Source organism: Mustela erminea, chromosome 10, assembly GCF_009829155.1.
Source record: "Mustela erminea isolate mMusErm1 chromosome 10, mMusErm1.Pri, whole genome shotgun sequence".
In the NCBI taxonomy this organism is placed as follows: domain Eukaryota; kingdom Metazoa; phylum Chordata; class Mammalia; order Carnivora; family Mustelidae; genus Mustela; species Mustela erminea.
This window is the reverse complement of record NC_045623.1, coordinates 10,457,396-10,474,447: the sequence shown is the minus strand read 5'-3', so window position 1 is coordinate 10,474,447 and position 17,052 is coordinate 10,457,396. Positions and strand designations below refer to the sequence as shown.

The 17,052-nt window shown below is 45.0% G+C and overlaps 1 protein-coding gene across 5 annotated transcripts in view; it reads left to right on the top strand.

Moving 5' to 3' along the window:
* The first annotated feature begins 467 nt into the window (after positions 1–467).
* The window catches only part of SLC22A15 (solute carrier family 22 member 15), a 79,675-nt gene continuing 63,090 nt past the window's right edge, over positions 468–17,052 (top strand). For 4 of the 5 annotated variants that reach the window (XM_032301843.1, XM_032301840.1, XM_032301841.1 and 1 more), the window contains exons 1-2: positions 549–635; positions 15,782–15,994. In XM_032301843.1, the coding sequence (XP_032157734.1) occupies positions 549–635; positions 15,782–15,994 (300 nt within the window). Of the gene's footprint in view, positions 636–15,781; positions 15,995–17,052 lie in introns of all 5 variants that reach the window. The other variant, XM_032301842.1, reaches the window with a different exon arrangement.

Genomic DNA, 17,052 nt, shown 5'->3' with positions numbered 1-17,052 from the left:
TTCCTTTTTCCCTGCCGCCTATTTCTGTTTGCAAATGAATCTCGCAGCTTTGCAAGAATTTGTTTACCGCTGACCTCTACAAAGCTAGCACAGAGTAGGACTGCAAAGAAAGCCTGACCCGTACTCTTCCCTGACGGCTCCAGAACGCCCCTAAACGCCCCCGATTTGGGCAACAGGACAAACCAGGGCCGCCGCCAGGTCGCCCAGTTATTGCGCCCCCGCCCCAAGAGGACTCGGGTGCCAGCTGGCGCTGTTTCCGTGTTTCTCCATCCACGAGGATGCCTCACCCCGAGCCCACTTCCTCTTCCCTCGCCCCGAGAGCGGCGCGCACAGCCAGCCCCCTTGGACCCAGGACCCCACCAGAAAGCCCCGCCGCCGGGTACTGCTGGGGCCGCGCCCCGCCCGCGCAGACGCGCCGCCCCGCCCCGCCCCGCCCCGCCCCGCCCGCACGCTCCCGCTCCCGCCCCCGCCCCCTTCCCGCTCTGACCCCGCTCCCGCTGCCGCTCTGCTCCGCGGGGCCGAGCCGGGGCTGCCGGGCCAGGCCAGCCATGGAGGTGGAAGAGGCGTTCCAGGCGGTGGGGGAGATGGGCATCTACCAGATGTACTTGTGCTTCCTGCTGGCCGTGCTGCTGCAGGTGAGTCCCCCGCCGCTCCCCGCCTCCAGTACCCGGCTTCCCCGCCTCCCGCGGACCATCCTCCCCGCCCCCCCCGCCGCGTCCCCGCAAACCCGGAGGGGCCGCGAGTCCCACTCCGCCCCGCGCGTGGGCCGGCCTGGGCCGCAGCCCGCCAAGGTCGCCGGCGGGCCTGGCCAGCGGTGCCCGCCCAAGCCTCAGAGCCTGCCCCGTTGGGCGGTTCCGCCAGGCCCACCCATCCCGCCACCTCGAGTGGGAGAAGGCGGGGGAGAAAGAGGAGGGGGTGTACTTCAGCCCTTGAGCTGGGGAAGAGATGATGCCCAGTTCCGCGGTCACCTGGACTACACCGGGAATGCGCGAGGGAGTTGTTTCTCACCTGTGGCTACGTCACCTTGGAATCTGGAGCACGGAGAGAGCTCTGATCTCAGGCTCGAGAAGGTCCGGTCTAGAGCGGCCTCCTGAAGGTCTGGGTATCTGGATTCGAGGGGCCTTCCCGGCCGGACGCTTTCCGTGCAGAGGCTTGCTTCCTCTCCGCTTTAAGTTCTGCTGGGTCATTCTGCCCAGAGGCCAACCTCCGGCGGAGACTTTTCTAAGTTGAATAATGCCATTTTACACCGTTCTTCATTGTACCGAAGTCTTGGACTGCTTTCCCACCCAGCCTAAAAATACGGGTTTCCTATGCTCAAGGTCACTATAGATACACTTTGCCAGGCAAGAGTTACTCCTATTTTGCCCGTCTAAATGGCCCATTTAACATCAATTACTGCTCCCAATATTCTAAAAGCAGTTCATTCACAAATTCTTTATTACCATCTGCTGTGAGTCAGTCATTGCACTACTCCTTTAGTCAACACATATTTAGTGAGTGCCTACCTACTATGTGCTTAGCAGCGACTACAGTGATGGACGAATGGAACCCCCTTGCCTTCTAGGCGCTGAGGGAGGTGGACAGGTAAATAAGTACAATGACCCTGTGATGATAATTATCCTAGGGAAAGTACCAGGAAGTCCTGAGTCTAACCACCACTCCGCCAGCCAGTTGCTTAAACCTGGCAGAAGGCAGTGCTCAACAGGCAGATGGGGGTGTGGGGGAAGGTACAGATGATCTTACTGATTCTGTTTCCTGTTAAAATGTTTGCAAGTTTAGTTGGTTCTATCACTAGCCAGAAGAGCTGTTCCAATGATGGACAGATAGATGGTATATGTCCTTTTTCTAGCAAAGCAAGTTCTCAGTTCACAAATATGCAATATTCTGAAGTTCCTTTAAGTTCATTCTTTCAGCTTTAAAAGTAATTTTCCTGCAGGAGAAAAACTATTTTCCTAAATCATAAAAGAATATTTAATACCTAGAAAATAGAATTGTATCAGTGATGCCTGTTGTTCATTTATAGTACTTTTTCTTTGAGAAAATCCTTTTTCTTTCCTCTTCTAACTGAGAATTCCCGGCACAGGACTCCTTTTCCGAACAGTGCCATCCCTGCCCCTATCCCTACACTCTGACTGCTGTCATTATCTTCTTACAGGCCTACAGAAATTAAGTTTACCTTGACGGTGTGCAGCACTAAAAAGGCTACTGATCTGGGCTCAGGACCCGTTATTTCCCTCACTTACTTTTCTTTATGGCTGAACCAGTTGGTTGGAGTGTTTACCAAAGAACTCGAAACCTGAAAACATGACTGTTCACTGATGCCTGCCTGACATGTGGTCAGTATTTATCATCAAAGAACCAGGTCTTGAGAGTGTTGGGAATGAGTGGCTTTATCTTTACGTGTGAGCTGGAAGGTGCCCTGTCGTTTTCTGTCCCAACAGAGTAGGTGCGTCACTCCAGGCAGAAGTGAATCCTTCCCAGCAGTACCTGTTTCTGAGGACTTAACCACCCTTTAAGATATGTAATCCACATGGTCCTGGGGTCACCTAGAGCCATCCTGGATGTGAGAGTGAATGATCACCAAAGATCTCTCTACCAAGTCTGTTGTTAGAAATGGTTTTGGTGAGGGTTGGCCTGTGGAGTGGGAGTCTGGGAGCCCCATTACACAGTTGTACCATGATGCTTTCACCATCTTGTGGAGGTTGCTTCTTCCAACAGAGAAAAAAATTAAGAAGCCCTTTTCAGAGTAGGCTTAGATGGGAGGTTGGTGTTTGCTTTAAAACCCAAAACCCCTGGGGTGGGTGCCTGATTGGCTCAGTTGGTGGAACGTTGATCTTGGCGTTGTGCGTTCAAGCCCCATGTTGGGTGTCAAGGACTTAAAAAAATAAAGTCTTAAAAAAAAAAAAACCCAAAACCCTGGTCTCCTGTTGCCCAAGGAACGTAGAGACCACCTGTGCAGTAGCCCTGCCAGGGAGAGGGAGCCCTGCCCGAGAGCGCTGCTTGTTGTGAATCGGACTGCCAGACAGAGAGTCTCTGCTACGGCAGGAGCCTTTCCTGCATCTGTGGTTTGGTAATGACCATCCCCAGCTGAGAAACACAGAACCAGAGGGCCAGAGATGGCAAGTTTATATCCCCTTGAGTTTTCTTCCCTCTGGGGCCATTAGTATTATTTTTAGTGGTTTAACTCCCTTTCCTTCAAAGATACCCAAGTGCAAACTAAAAGGACAAAACCACATTACAAAGCCGACTCTTAAAGATCTTTAGGTTAGCTGTTTTCTTGGATTATTGATAGCATCATGTGGCCCATCAAAAGTTACGTCAATACCTAGTTTCCTTTAGCTAGGAGACTCATCTTCTCACTCTTTGCAAACCACAATCTTTGGAATCTCTGTAGTGGTCAACTTTCAGATATGAAAAGAACAGAGGCAGATTTTGTAGATTTCTCTTCGTATGATAAGATGCAAATGCCCCTCGTAATAGTGCTGTGTGGTTTGAAAATACATGAGCCAAAAGCTTAAAGGAAAAAAATAATTGCCTCATGTAAAAACAGTTGTCTTATGAACAAGCAGTAATAGTTTGTTTTGCAGTTAGAGAAATTCTTACTCTCCAGATATATGTGCCTTCCCTCGGGTAAGAGCTATTTGTGGTACGTAAATATGAATAATTCTACGTACTTTATTTCTGTTTCTATTTCCTGACAGTGATTCAGACTTGACGCCATCATCATTATTTGGTGTTTGCATCTGTGTATATTTCTTTGCAAGGCTGTCTAGAGGAGGAGTGTTGGAATACAATTTTTTGTTTTTGGATCCTTTTAGACACAAAGTGAAAAGGGATCCTACTTCTTTGCTCTGAGCCATCGACTCCAGCTCGTTCATCTTCCTAGGGATTACGAATCACAGATTGTAGTTTGATTTGCACAGAATTTTAAACATCCATTAGCCAACATGTAATCTGTAACAAGCATTAGTTTCACTAGCAAAATTGTGATGACATTGTGGACCTGAGCTTAAGGTACAGGCATCTGGTATTCTGGAACGCATTATTTTAATGTAAATGCTTAATAACCCCAACCTTATTTATTAGATCCTGGAGCTATCAGCGCATTTAAATCATTCATGCAATAAATGTCTTTCCGTGGTGTCTTAGAAAGTGGACTGATTGACCAGGTAGTGTTGCCGAAGAGGAAAGTGCATCAGTCAACACGTGAAAAGATGTTTCCTTCACTGGCCATTTGGAACAGGCATATTAAAATGACTATGAAATATCATTTCACACTTACTAGATTAGCAAACATGAAATAGTCTTACAGTCCAGGTGTGATGAAAATGAGACATGGGAACTACTGGTTTAGAGAACTATTTGGCATTGCCTAGTACGATTAAAACCAAGCGTTGAACTCCCAGGTGTGTGTCTTCCCAATGTCTCTTGAACCTGGCACAAGGAGATCTGTCTAGGATGTTTATTGCAGCACCGTTTGTAATAACAAAAATGAGTAACCACCTAAATGACTCTCGGAAAGGGACCAGATATTTAAAGTGTCGTATAAATTTGATAGAAAGTCAGAGTTAAAGTGAATGAACCAGATCTATAAATAGCTACAGGAATGGATTTCTTTTCTTTTTTTTTAAAGATTTTATTTATTTATTTGAGAGAGAGAGATCACAAGTAGGCAGAGAGGCAGGCAGAGAGAGAGAGAGGAGGAAGCAGTCTCCCTGCTGAGCAGAGAGCCCGATGCGGGACTCGATCCCAGGACCCCGAGATCATGACCCGAGCCGAAGGCAGCGGCTTATCCCACTGCGCCACCCAGGCGTCCCAGGAATGGATTTCTAAAACCCAACATTAAAGGCAAAAAATAGCCATCAGGGTGTATACAATGTGACACATAACTTCATAAAACTTTGTAAAAACATAGGAGACAATACCATATTTGGTTTATGAATGTATATGGGCAATGAAGAAGTGTAAACCTATAGAGTAGAAGGCTCTACATCCAATTCTGAGATTGGTTACCTCCAGGGAGGAAGGGATTGGGGGGAACAGGTGGGCTGCAAGGAGATTTGCTCTGAGTTCATAATATTGTATTTTAAAAATCTGAAGCATATATAATAAAATGAAACTAGTAAGTTGTGATGGCGGGTTCATGAATTTTATTTTGTTTTGCTTCTCTGTGTTACATTTTGAAAAAAAACAATGTGGTATAGAAGATGTGCTTACTTAGAAGGAAATGCTACAGTTCACGGTATTAGATTAACCATCCACTCTCCTGTTGCTATTCCTTTAACCAGTTAGCCCTGGGAATTGTGGTCTGTGAGTTTAACATTTAGGAGCGTGAAGTAGAGGGAGTTTTGTTCAGGGTGCTTTATTAAACTCTGTGTAGAACCACTGTCACAATGAATGTGTCCCACCTGCGTGCCTTTGCCTCTGTGTCTGAGTCTCCCCGGGAGATTCATGGAAAGGTTTTTCTCGGTGAGGAGTCTCTGAGGTGGTTTCAGCCTCTGCACCACAAGCAGGTAATGAAGTTCCTACCGTCCATATTAGTGAAGACCTCACCGGGTTAGTCATTAGGGCCAGCCCTTCTGCCTCAGGGGCTTCTCACCAGCACCAGGGGGTCAGCCATGATGAGAACATAGGGCATTAGTAGGAGCTGCTGTGTCATGACTCCAGAACAAGGGAACCTCTACCAGGGTTCTCTGCTATTCTGAGCAAGGGTTAACGCTGCCCTCACCCTCAGATTTAGTTCTCTCTGCCCTCAGAGAGTGGCCGTGAGTTTGGGTGATAATCCGGGGAACCTTGCTCGTATTCTTCCATCCCTTTAGATGAGTGGGGCACCATAGTTCAGAGAGACCAGAGCTATGGTTGCCCCCCAAGTCTGGCCTCAGGAAAGCTGTTGTCTATAGACAGACACTGCCCCCTGGCGTAAAGCAGATGAAGTTGCAAACTGATCAGACCAGATTTCCATCCAGGGAGTTGTTGGACATACGTGGAGCCCCAGAGAGGTATAGCAAGCTCCTCTGAGTCTTGCGCATCAAGAATTGGGATGTGTCTTGGAAAGCAACCAGCTCGACACCTGTCCAGCACCCAGATCCCCAGCAGCGTGCCTGCCTTGGCCTCCCACAGCACAGCTGCTTAGCCTGGGCCCTGACAGAGAAGATATTCCCTGAATAAGACAGTATACACACACACACACACACACACACACACACACGTCATTGGAAGTGTGAAAACAGGCATTGTGTGACAGAAAGAATGGTAGACTGGAATGCTGTGACCCTGTGCTGTGAGATGGCCAAGTGAGTTCATGTAGGTGAGCCCTCACTAGCCCATAGCACAATTGTGCTCTGGGAAATGGCTGGATTGTGAAGGTTTAATTCATTTGTTCTGCAAGTTCAGGATTTCTTAAAGTTGCCCAGTGCCCGGCAGTTGGTTGGTGGTGTTGTGTCCGTGTCACCTTGAGGTCTGCAGAATAGGAGCTTGGCTCATCACCATGGTCACAGGCTGCCTTAGGAGGGGGAGCCAGCAAACCCCAGGACACATGCAGCTCAGGACTCTCCTCTCTGGTTTCCTTAACCAAATGCTCAGACTTCTGACATCTGCACTCAGGAATCTTACGATGCTCATCAAGTCGTATATGGTGATTGTACAAAAAGGAAAATATAGAAAAGAGAAAAGAGGAAAAATAAAACACACCAGAACTTCGCCCATCCAGACATGAAATGTGCTCACATTTCGGTAGATTTCCTTCCAGACTTTTCATTATACAAATGCATACGTTTGCCTTTTGGGCATAAATTTGGATCTTAACCTGATTTTTGTCTCTCAGCAGTATTGTGAATGCCTTGCTGTGCTCATAAATGAGCCATCACGTATTTTCTAAAGGCTAGGGCACAGTGTTCCAACATAGGGCTGTACTGGAACTTGCTTATTTCATTCTCTCTTGTTGCAAACATAGGCTGGTTGGTTCCTCTTTTCCACAGTCCTGAAACCCATGCTCTTAGGCCACTGTCTGGCTCTGGTACGCACTTCTCCTACTTGGCTGTTGACCATGCTTCCCAAGCTCGAATTTCTCCTGACTACTTTGCTCACTTTCTCCCCAGATGTTCTTTGTTCCAACTTTATGGGTGGAATAGAAGTGTAAGCTTCCTAAATGTACCTTCTTTTTACTTCAAAATTAATTTTGATCCTCACTTATTATATTTCTCCTGGTGTCCAAGAGGAAGACACCTGTCCCCTCCTTCCAGGGATACCCTCTCACCTTTGTTCTGGAGTCTCTGTTACTCCATCAGTTATTTCTAATTTTTCCTTTTTAAATTTTTTTTTAATTTAAATTTTGTTAGTGAGCATACAGTGCAGTATTGGTTTCTGGAGTAAAATTCAGCGATTCGTCACTTACATTTAGTATCTGGTGCTTGTCATTACAAGTATCCTCTCGTCATTGTTAACCTTCTGTCTTTCTGTATTCTCTGGTGTCCCAAAGAGTGGCTGGCATGGTGGATTTAGGTGGCATATGAACGTAGTATTAAATACAGCATTAGCTTATAAAATGAGAGGGTTATTCCTTCCCTTCTTACTTAATCTGTCTTGTTTCTAAGAAGAAAGTCTCCTTCGGTGCTAGCACCTCCCAAAACATTTGCCAGTATTTCTGCTTTAACAAAGGGAATGAACTACAAGTAAGAACTGTAGAAGGGGTCAGTCCTTGGCAGAAGACATTGCCTGGTTGGAATGTAATGACTTTTTTCTGTTTTCATTGTATTTATTACTCGTTTTCTTTTAAAACTTCTTTTTAAATTATGAAACATTTTCAATGAAACACAGGAAATAATGTCACAAACACACACGTACCTACTTCCAAATTTGGTAAGTGCTAATATTGGGCCATATTTGTTCAAGATGGTGTCAGTCACAGTTCAGCCAGAGAGGCAGGAAGCAGAACTCCTGGGATGGGGACCCACGTCTGTGTGCATATGTGTGTATGTAGCATATGTATTTATAGGTATAGGATTATACATGAAGTCAGTGAATAATTTATTACAGAAATTTGACAATATGCAACTGTGGGAGCTGGCTAAGCAGTCCCTGTAAAGGCTGCTGTCTTTGTGTCCGCTGTTGGAGCTTGAAGTCTGCAGGGAAGGCAGTCTGGAAGGGAAACTGTGATCTGGAAGCCACTGGAAATGACCATTGGAAATGTCATTCTCACTGCCTCCAGCCTTGATGAAGCAACTGCCTTCCATCATGGAACTAAACACACACCTGGCCCAGGAGTCAGAGATGCTGAGGGGGCGTTCAGGGGAGCGTGGCTCAGTCGCAGTCCCAGCTGCCCTGCTGCACCAACAAAGTGAGCCAGCAAGGAAGTAGCAATGTATGTGAGGCGCAGAAGCACCTGCCCCAGGCTTCTAAACAAGAAAACAAGATGGCTGCTCCCTTGCTCCTTTGCTTTCGCCCCTACCCCCCGAATCTTGCTTGAAAATCTCTCTTGTGGCCCACCTTAAATAAAAACACACTAGCCAACACTTGGCATTATGACATGGTGTTTATTTTTATAGTTCTATCTAGCTAATCATATCTCTATTGATATAAAACTGTATTTCTCTGCAAATTAAGTTAAAATTTTTGAATCGAATTTGTAAATGACATATCTGATAAAGGGCTAATATCCAAACTATAGAAAGAACTTATAAAACTCAACACCCCAAAAATGAATAATCCAATTAAAAAATGGGCAGAAGACACAAACAGATATTTTTCCAAAGAAAACATCCAGATGGCCAACAGACACATCAAAAGCTGCATCACTCATCATCAGGGAAATGCAAATCAAAACCACAATGAGATACCACCTCATACCTGTGAGAATGGCTAAAATCAACAACATAAGAAATAACAGGTGTTGGCCAGAGTATGGAGAAAGGGGAACCCTCTTGCATTGTTGGTGGGAATGCAGACTGGTGCTGCCACTCTGGAAAACTGTATGAAGCTTCCTCAAAAAGTTAAAAATAGAGCTACCCTATAACCCACCAATTGTACTAATAGGTATTTTACCTGAAGAATACAAAAATGCTAATGCAAAGAGATACATGCATCTTGATGTTTATAGCAGCATTATCTATATTAGTCAAAACGGCCCAAGTGTCCATTGGTTGATGAATGGATAAAGAAGATGTAACACACACACACACACACTGGAATATTAGTCAGCTATAAAAAGGATGAAATCTTGCCATTTGCAATGACATGGACGAAGCTAGAGAGTATTAACTTAAAATAAATCAAAGACAGTTACCATATAATTTAACTCATATGTGAAATTTAAGAAACAAAACCAATGAGCAAAGGGAAAAAAATGAGGCAAACTAAGAAACAGACTTTTAACTCTGGGGAACAACTGATGGTCACCAGAGGAGAGGAGGGTGGAGAATGGGGGAGATAGGGATTGGGGATTAAGAAAGGCACTTGTCTTTGGTGAGTGCTGTGAAGTGTGTAAACCTGGCGATTCACAGACCTGTACCTCTGGGGATAAAAATACATGTTTATAAAAAAAAAAAAAAGGCACTTGTCATGATGAGCACTGGGTGAAGTGCTGAAAGTTCTGAAAGAAGTTGCTGAAGTTGCTGAAAGAAGTGTTGAATCACTCTATTGTAGACCTGAAACTAATATTACCCTGTTAACTGGAATTTAAGTAAAAACTTGAAAAAATTTGAATCGATTTATAAGGCTATCACCTAAATAATAGAAAATGAGCACATAAAACCCTCGGAGGGGTATTCAGATGACCGAATTTTGGGAAAAGGTGAGCTAATCCTGTAATACTTCTTCAGAGAACATTAAACATGGGTTCTTTGCTTTCCTGACTCTGGTTGGCTTTTTTTTTTTTTTCCCCTAAAAATTCCTTCCCCTGAGTTTGGTTTCAGTTAACCCACTACTAGCCTTTTACTACTGCACTCAGGTGTCACATTTGCAACCTTTTCTTTATTCTCCATTTGGAATTCCCATGCACTTTCTCATTAACCTCATTTCTACCATGGCTAATACCGCATTTGTCAAAAATCAGCCTTATGTTTGTAGCTTTGTATGTGTTGTCCTGACGCCAATGCATTTGCCTAGAAGGAAGTAATTATTTCTTATCCTTCCTTGTTATTGCCCGAGGCTCATAATACAGTGTGTTGCAAAGTGTTGTTACTCGCACAAATTTCTTAAGAATGAAGCTGAAGTAACAGAAGGATTGGTCAGGTGGTGGTATTCCCATTTTGTTTGGGGTAAAGTATGAGAGAGAGAGGGAAAGAGATGCAGGTTAAATCACTGTTTACCCAAATGCTTAATTTGTCCAAAGTCTTAATTAATGGTTGGAACCAGGATTAGATCCTGGGATTACTGGGTTGTCATCCATCATCATTTTTTTTTTTCCTCCCACACCATTCTGCAAGGAATTGGTTAACAAAATACATCATAGGTATTATATATATGCAGTGATGTGTTGGGTTTACTTGGAAGGATATAGAAATGTAAATTAGGGTTTCTTTCCTTCAGGAGAGCATCATTAACAAATTAGAATTTCACTATATCTACCCTGTTAAATAATTTTATAGAATAACATTTCCCCAGCAACAGTGTAGTCACTGAATGGATGCTTTGGAAATGAAGAAGGGAGCCATCCATGTGGTCTGGAGTGGTTTGTTGAAGACTTCAGAAAGACTGAGCTTGAACTTAACTTGGGAGCTTGGGTTTACAGAGAAGTGGGAAAGTCATTTCAGGTGGCAAACCACAAAACTAGGAACAAATGTGTCCAAGAGAGAACAGCTGTGTCCTTGCTACAGAAGTTGGGACCCAGACCTGCAGCCTTGTGTTCATGAGAGCTGCAAGAGGTGTGGAGCCAGGTCTCCCTCAGGCTAGAGGATCAGACCCCACCCAGTAAGGTTGGGGTGCGCCGAGAGACACCATTTGTATGGGGCTGTACAGTTTATGGCTGGCTAAAGAAGCCTCCCATTTGAACCTCAGAACAGGTTGATTAGACATGAATGAATGAGATAAAGAGATGGACTACTAGTGTTCAATTTCACTGAAAGAAAAGTGGAAGTTTGGAGAGGTTTCGATTTGCTCAAAGTTTACTACAGAGTCTATATGCTTTTCACACCATGTGATGAGAAGTCTCATTTGCTGGGACGCCTGGGGGGCTCGGTCTGCTGGCTGTCTGCCTTCGGCTCGGGTCATGATCTCAGGGTTCTGGGTCCCGAGTCCAGCTCCCTGCTCAGCGGGGAATCTTCTTCTCCCTCTGCCTGCTGTTCCCTCGGCTTGTGCTCTCTCTCTCTCTGACATATAAATAATAATAAAAAAAAAATCTTTAAAAAAAAGTCACATTTGGGGATTTAAGTAGGCTATTACAGAAAGCTGGGATGTAGATTAGGTAGCAGCTGAGCCATACAGTGGAGATCTGGAATGCTAGGACATTTATCGCTAAGATAGTTATGTGGGACATATCCATCAGTATGTTTTGGCAGAGGAGCTTCATGAGGAGTGTCTTAGGGAGCCCTATGTGGTGGCACTACATGGATGAATTAGAGTTGGGAAGAAATAGGACTCGAGATACCAGTGATTCGGGGCATAGTAACTAAATATTTTAAATTAAAAACAGTAAGTGGTATCAGTAGTCACCCAACAAATATTTATTGAATACCCAATTGGTGCTGGGCACTGGGCATTGGTCCTGTTGTCCATGATATACTTGCTCAGGTCATGCTACTGGCTTAGTCAATTACATAACTGAGTCTGTGTGCAGAAAAGACTAACAGTAATGACAACAATAAAGTCATCTTTGATTTTTCCTGGTTTGTTTGTTTTTTCCTCTGAGGAGCTCTGGCCTCAAAGTTAGATGACTCTCAGTCTCATCCTGGTTTTGCTATTAGTGTCATACGTGACCTCGAATGATTCACTTAATTGCTCTGTTGTCCATTTTTCCTGCTTAAAACATCAACGTCATATTTACCATGACTTCACAGCACAAGATGTTGTTGATGAGATCATTGATGGGGGATGTTTTTGGTTTCCGGAGTATTATAAAAGCTTATAACGCTGTCAATATAAAATCATTTTTAAAACCTTCACTTTTTTTGCAACTTCAAAAATTTCAGTCCCCTGGTGCATGTTAGTCACTTTTCTAAGTATAATGACATTGAAAGCGGGGGAAAGTGCAGCCATCTGGGCACTCGTTCTTCCCTGGAGGTAGCCTTGGAGAAGATAATGGTCTTTTTGCGATGGGGTGGGCTCCACTCTGAAGGCACTTGGGTGGTGGTTTCTGATTGTGGCTTTCAGGCCCATCTGCTGATGGGTGCCATCATTAGGTAGGAATATGTGGACGAACGTGTGCACTGTTGTCGTAGAGTAACATAAGAGACCCCATCGAGAGACTCTCCGGACTTGGGGGAGAGAAGCAGGTAGCGCCATCGTGGAGTTCCGAGCTGCGTATGCCTGACCCTTCTGATGCCAGAAAGCCATGGCCCTTGGTGGAGGTCCCTGGTGGAGGTCTCGTGTGCGTGCAGGGGAGGGGCAGGCACTGGCAACGTTGTGAGGGGTGGAAGGAGGGCAGAGAAGATGAGAAGGTGAAAGTGCTTATTGAGGCAACAGGTTGCTGGGGAGGATCCTGATGAATGACGTATCACTGCTCCCTTCTGTGAATCAGGCTACAGATCAGCACCACCTCTTTGTATCTGACCTGCTTTCTTTTTTTAATTTTTAAATTTGAAATTTTAATTTCACTATAGTTCACATAAAGTGTAATGTTAGTTTCAGGAGTGACTCAGCACTTCCATACATCACCTGGTGCGCATCACAAGGGCCCACCTTAATCCCCATCCCCTGTTTCACCCATCCCCCATCCACTGGCCCTCTGGTGACCATCATCAGTGTGTTCTCTGTAGTTAAGAATCTAACTTGGTTTGTTAGATTCTTGGTTTGTCTCCCCCTTTTTTTCCCCCTTTACTTGTTTGTCTTCTTTCTTAAATTCCACATATGAGCCACATATGGTATTTGTCTTTTTCTGACTTATTTTGCTTAGCATTATACTCTCTAGTTCCTTCCATATTATTGCAAATGGCCAGATTTCATTCTTTTTTATAGCTGAGTAGTAGTCCTCTGTGTGTGCATGCATGTGCGTGTGTGTGTGTGTGTGTGTGTGTGTATTTATACACATATCACATATTCTTCATTCATTCATCTGCCAGTGGACATTTGGGCTGCTTCCACCATTTGGCCAATGTGGATAATGCTGCTATAAACATCAGGGCGCATGTAGTTTCTGAACTACTTTCTACACACTGTAGCTATTGCTGAGAGTGATGGTTTCCATGAGAAAACACACCTCAGGTTTTAGGACCCTTTGAGCATTTCCTCTCTTACCTAGACTGTGGCTCATCTTAGAACAATCTGGATAAAATATATGATGTGTGAACAGTTCCTGGCACGTAGTTAGCATCAGAGAAGTGTTAGCTGTTGTTCTAGTGTTCTACCCTGCTCATTTATTCATTCAGTCAGTCACTTGAGTGTGTGCTACCATGTCTCAGGCCCTGAGGTGTTTGCTTTGGAAACTCAGGGCTTGATCATACAAAGATGCTGTCGTCAGGGACGGAATATTCTGGTAGGAAAAATAAGATGAGCAGACACATCAATATCATGGAGTGAAGAAAGGGATACGTCTCTAACAAAGGTCGAGCATGGAGCTTTGAGGGGGTAGGCAGAAGCTGGAGAGGGCTTCCGAGGAAGGCAAGCTGGGAGGAGGTGGTACCTGAGGTGCCTCTGGGAGAATGGGGAAGGTTTAAAGACTCTGCTGAACCTCATGAAGTGCTTTCCAGGTGAAGCAAATGGTAAGCCAAAAGCAGAAAATAGCACATTTAGAGAGAAAATATAACTAGTTTTCTTTGCCCGATTGAAGGCTGTGTTCTGAACATGGGTTTTGCCTCATCTCCAGAGTTCCCTTGCCCCATATTTTTTCATTTCTTTACCCATCAATTAAGTCCAGCAGATTGTAATAAGGAGGGGCAGTTACTAAAATGATGCAAGCGCTCTGTACTTAGAGTGGCGGCTAAATGTGTAATCTCTCTGTTCTTGTAATTATTCAGGTTTTTATTTTTGCAAACTGATGGCTGCTTCTCCCAAAACTTCCTTAATAGTATGCAGATAGGGGCCAGGAAGCAATAGAAATCCAGAAACATGATTTCCTTTGCATTCCACAATAAATCACCCATGCAGACTGACCCGTGGTGGCTTGGTACATCTCAGGAGGCCCACTGTCACTCGCCTCCAAAATAGATTGGGGCTGCCTTCCGTCTCACAGGCTTTCCCAGAGTGCAAAAATCACACCTTGGGTTTTACATTAGCTTTCCGCTGTGACACCCCATGTCATGACTTCTTTTCTCTTTCCTTGACAGTAATTCCATCATCTGCTTATGATAATTCATTCCGCCTTTGGCGTTTTGGCTTATCCATTTAACAGCTGAATATGCCCCTCCGGAGTGATGTAGAAGAAGCTCGGGGTTCCCTTTTCTCCTTTGTGCCTCAGTCAACACATCCATCCAGTGGGGCTGTTACTGTAGGTTGTGGAGAAATCACAGCTTTGTATTTCATAAACACTTGTTCTGCTTAAAGGTATTTTAAGATTCCAGGTTCTAAGTTAATAGGGGTAATTTCTTAAAATAAGAGTGCCTCACTTAAGGAGATAGTTCTCACTGCAACAGACGAATTCTGTGTTTTCCTAATTCATTTGAAGCTTGAAATAATCATCCAACAACAAGAACTAATATAAATGGAAATTCTTAGCATAAAAAGACTGCATAGGGCTCAACAGCTTATAAACCCGAGTGTGAATAGCTATAAGGCCCAGAACAATAAAAGACAAATGGCATATGTGCTCTATAAAGATTTCTTGAATGAAATTTCCCCCCCTTGGGAAAATCATTACTTAGATTAAACAATGATTAAGTAGGGCTAAGGGTTATAAAGTGAGTATCTCTTTCTGGAATTTGGATTTCTTTACATTTTACAAGTTGCATACTGTGTTTTAAAATAGTACCTACTCAAGTACATATTATGATTACCTGCTCTAATAAAGTGTTTTTGTTGGTGCTCACCCTCTGTATTATCTAGATATATATACTCTGTCTATATACTTTTTCTCTGTAGAGATACTCCTTGTACTGTATGTTCTCTCCATATATACACATTGTATATACTCTATATGATAATGTATATACTCTTTGGATATACTGTATGTATTCTTTTACTATGTATATAACTATATTCTCTCTATACATGCTGTTTTCTGAGACATTTGACTATGCTACAAAAGACATAGTTTAGATTGTGAATCCAAGACCATGATACTGGGGGCTCTGGTGCCTGCTTATCTGAACAGAGGGGGGAGTGTTGCGGGGAAGTAGCTGGAATGTCGTCAGTGTTATAAATCACAGCTAGTAATATCGCCCCCCCCTCCCCCAGCCACCTTTGCTAATGGCATTGAACCATCAGTGTTTTGTTTCCTGAGCATTGGAAGTACCTCAAATGCAGAAGGAGATCCCCCTGGAAAAAACCTTGGGTGCTTTACAAGGGGGATCGCTGATGACTCTGTCAGTGGTGGATCAGGAGGAAGCTTCCTTCTCATGTTTCTCTCCTTTGCTTTGATGTGCCCCATTGTCTGTAGCTCAGAGAAACACAAAAAGCAGGACACAGATCTCGTGAGGCTTATCAGCCTGCTGATGGTGATTCCGACACAGCTGGGTTTGTGTGTTTGCTCCTTCAGCTCTACGTGGCCACCGAGGCCATCCTCATCGCCCTGGTGGGGGCCACGCCCTCGTACCACTGGGACCTGGCGGAGCTCCTGCCCAATCAGAGCCACAGCAACTGGTCAGCAGGGGACGACCGTGCGCTCGGGGACTGGCTGCTCACGGCCAACGGCAGCGAGGTCCGGAAGCACGTGCACTTCAGTGGCAGCTTCACCTCCATCGCCTCTGAGGTAAGGGAGGAGGGGCCACAGGGGAAACAGAAGCAGGCCCATTCCCGTGGCCAGATGCACCTTTCTCCTGGGCCACGTGGAACCACTTGCCTGTCTGGTTGATTTCATGTCAGCCCCATCTTCAAGTAGCTGCCTGGTAAATTTGAGAGTTAAAGGAGACTATCCTAGGAAAACACATTCCTTTTCCTTCTTGCTACAAATGGGAAAATCATGATCCTCCCCAAACCGGTTAGGTGAAGTAAGACATGAACTCCAGAAGAGAGAGTGTCCTCTGAAAAAGTGAATTAAAACTTTCGTTTTTTTTTTCTTACCTCCCCCCAAGTTAACAAAGTCAAGAGAGAGAAGTGTGATGACCATCCACAACACCCACAGTTCGTGTGGTGTAGACCCCATGGTGCCCCTTCCTCGTACAACACAGAAGCCAGAGGGTACCACTGCGTGGGGGGAGGAAGCTTTACGTTGAAGGGGGCTCTGTGGTCAAGATGGTTCTGGTAAGGACAGTGCCTTCTAAGCCATCCTGAGGGACATAAGCTGAGGCTGGATAGTCAGTGAAGGGAAACCCTGGGGTCAGAGGGGCAGAGCTCATGCTCAGGAGGCTAGCATGTGTATTGGGTGTTAAGAAGTGGGAATACTCGGTCCTTTGTGTGCTCCCCACAAGCTATCCATTTGCCACTGCAACCCTGGCCCAGCCCTTGGACCCAGTGATCCAGTAACTATAGGATTAAAGCCTGGTGCACACAGGGTCTCCAGAACCCTTTCCAGCTCTCAGTGCTGACTGGCGTGGTGGGTAGCTCCCCCACATCCATTTGGCTGCTCCCCAGCACTGCTCCCGGGTTGCTTGCTAGGCCTGCCCGCATGCCATGTCCACCCTCCTTTCTGCGTGTCTGCACATAGGTCTCCCATGTGTGCGTTTGTGTGTGTGTGCATGCATGTGTCTGTATGTGTGTGCATGCTTGTGTGTGTGTCTGCACCATGGTATCAGCTAGTCTTACCCACTGTTGACTGTTTTAGTTACCACCATTTGGATGGGACGTGCTAAAAAACAGAAGAGCCACGAA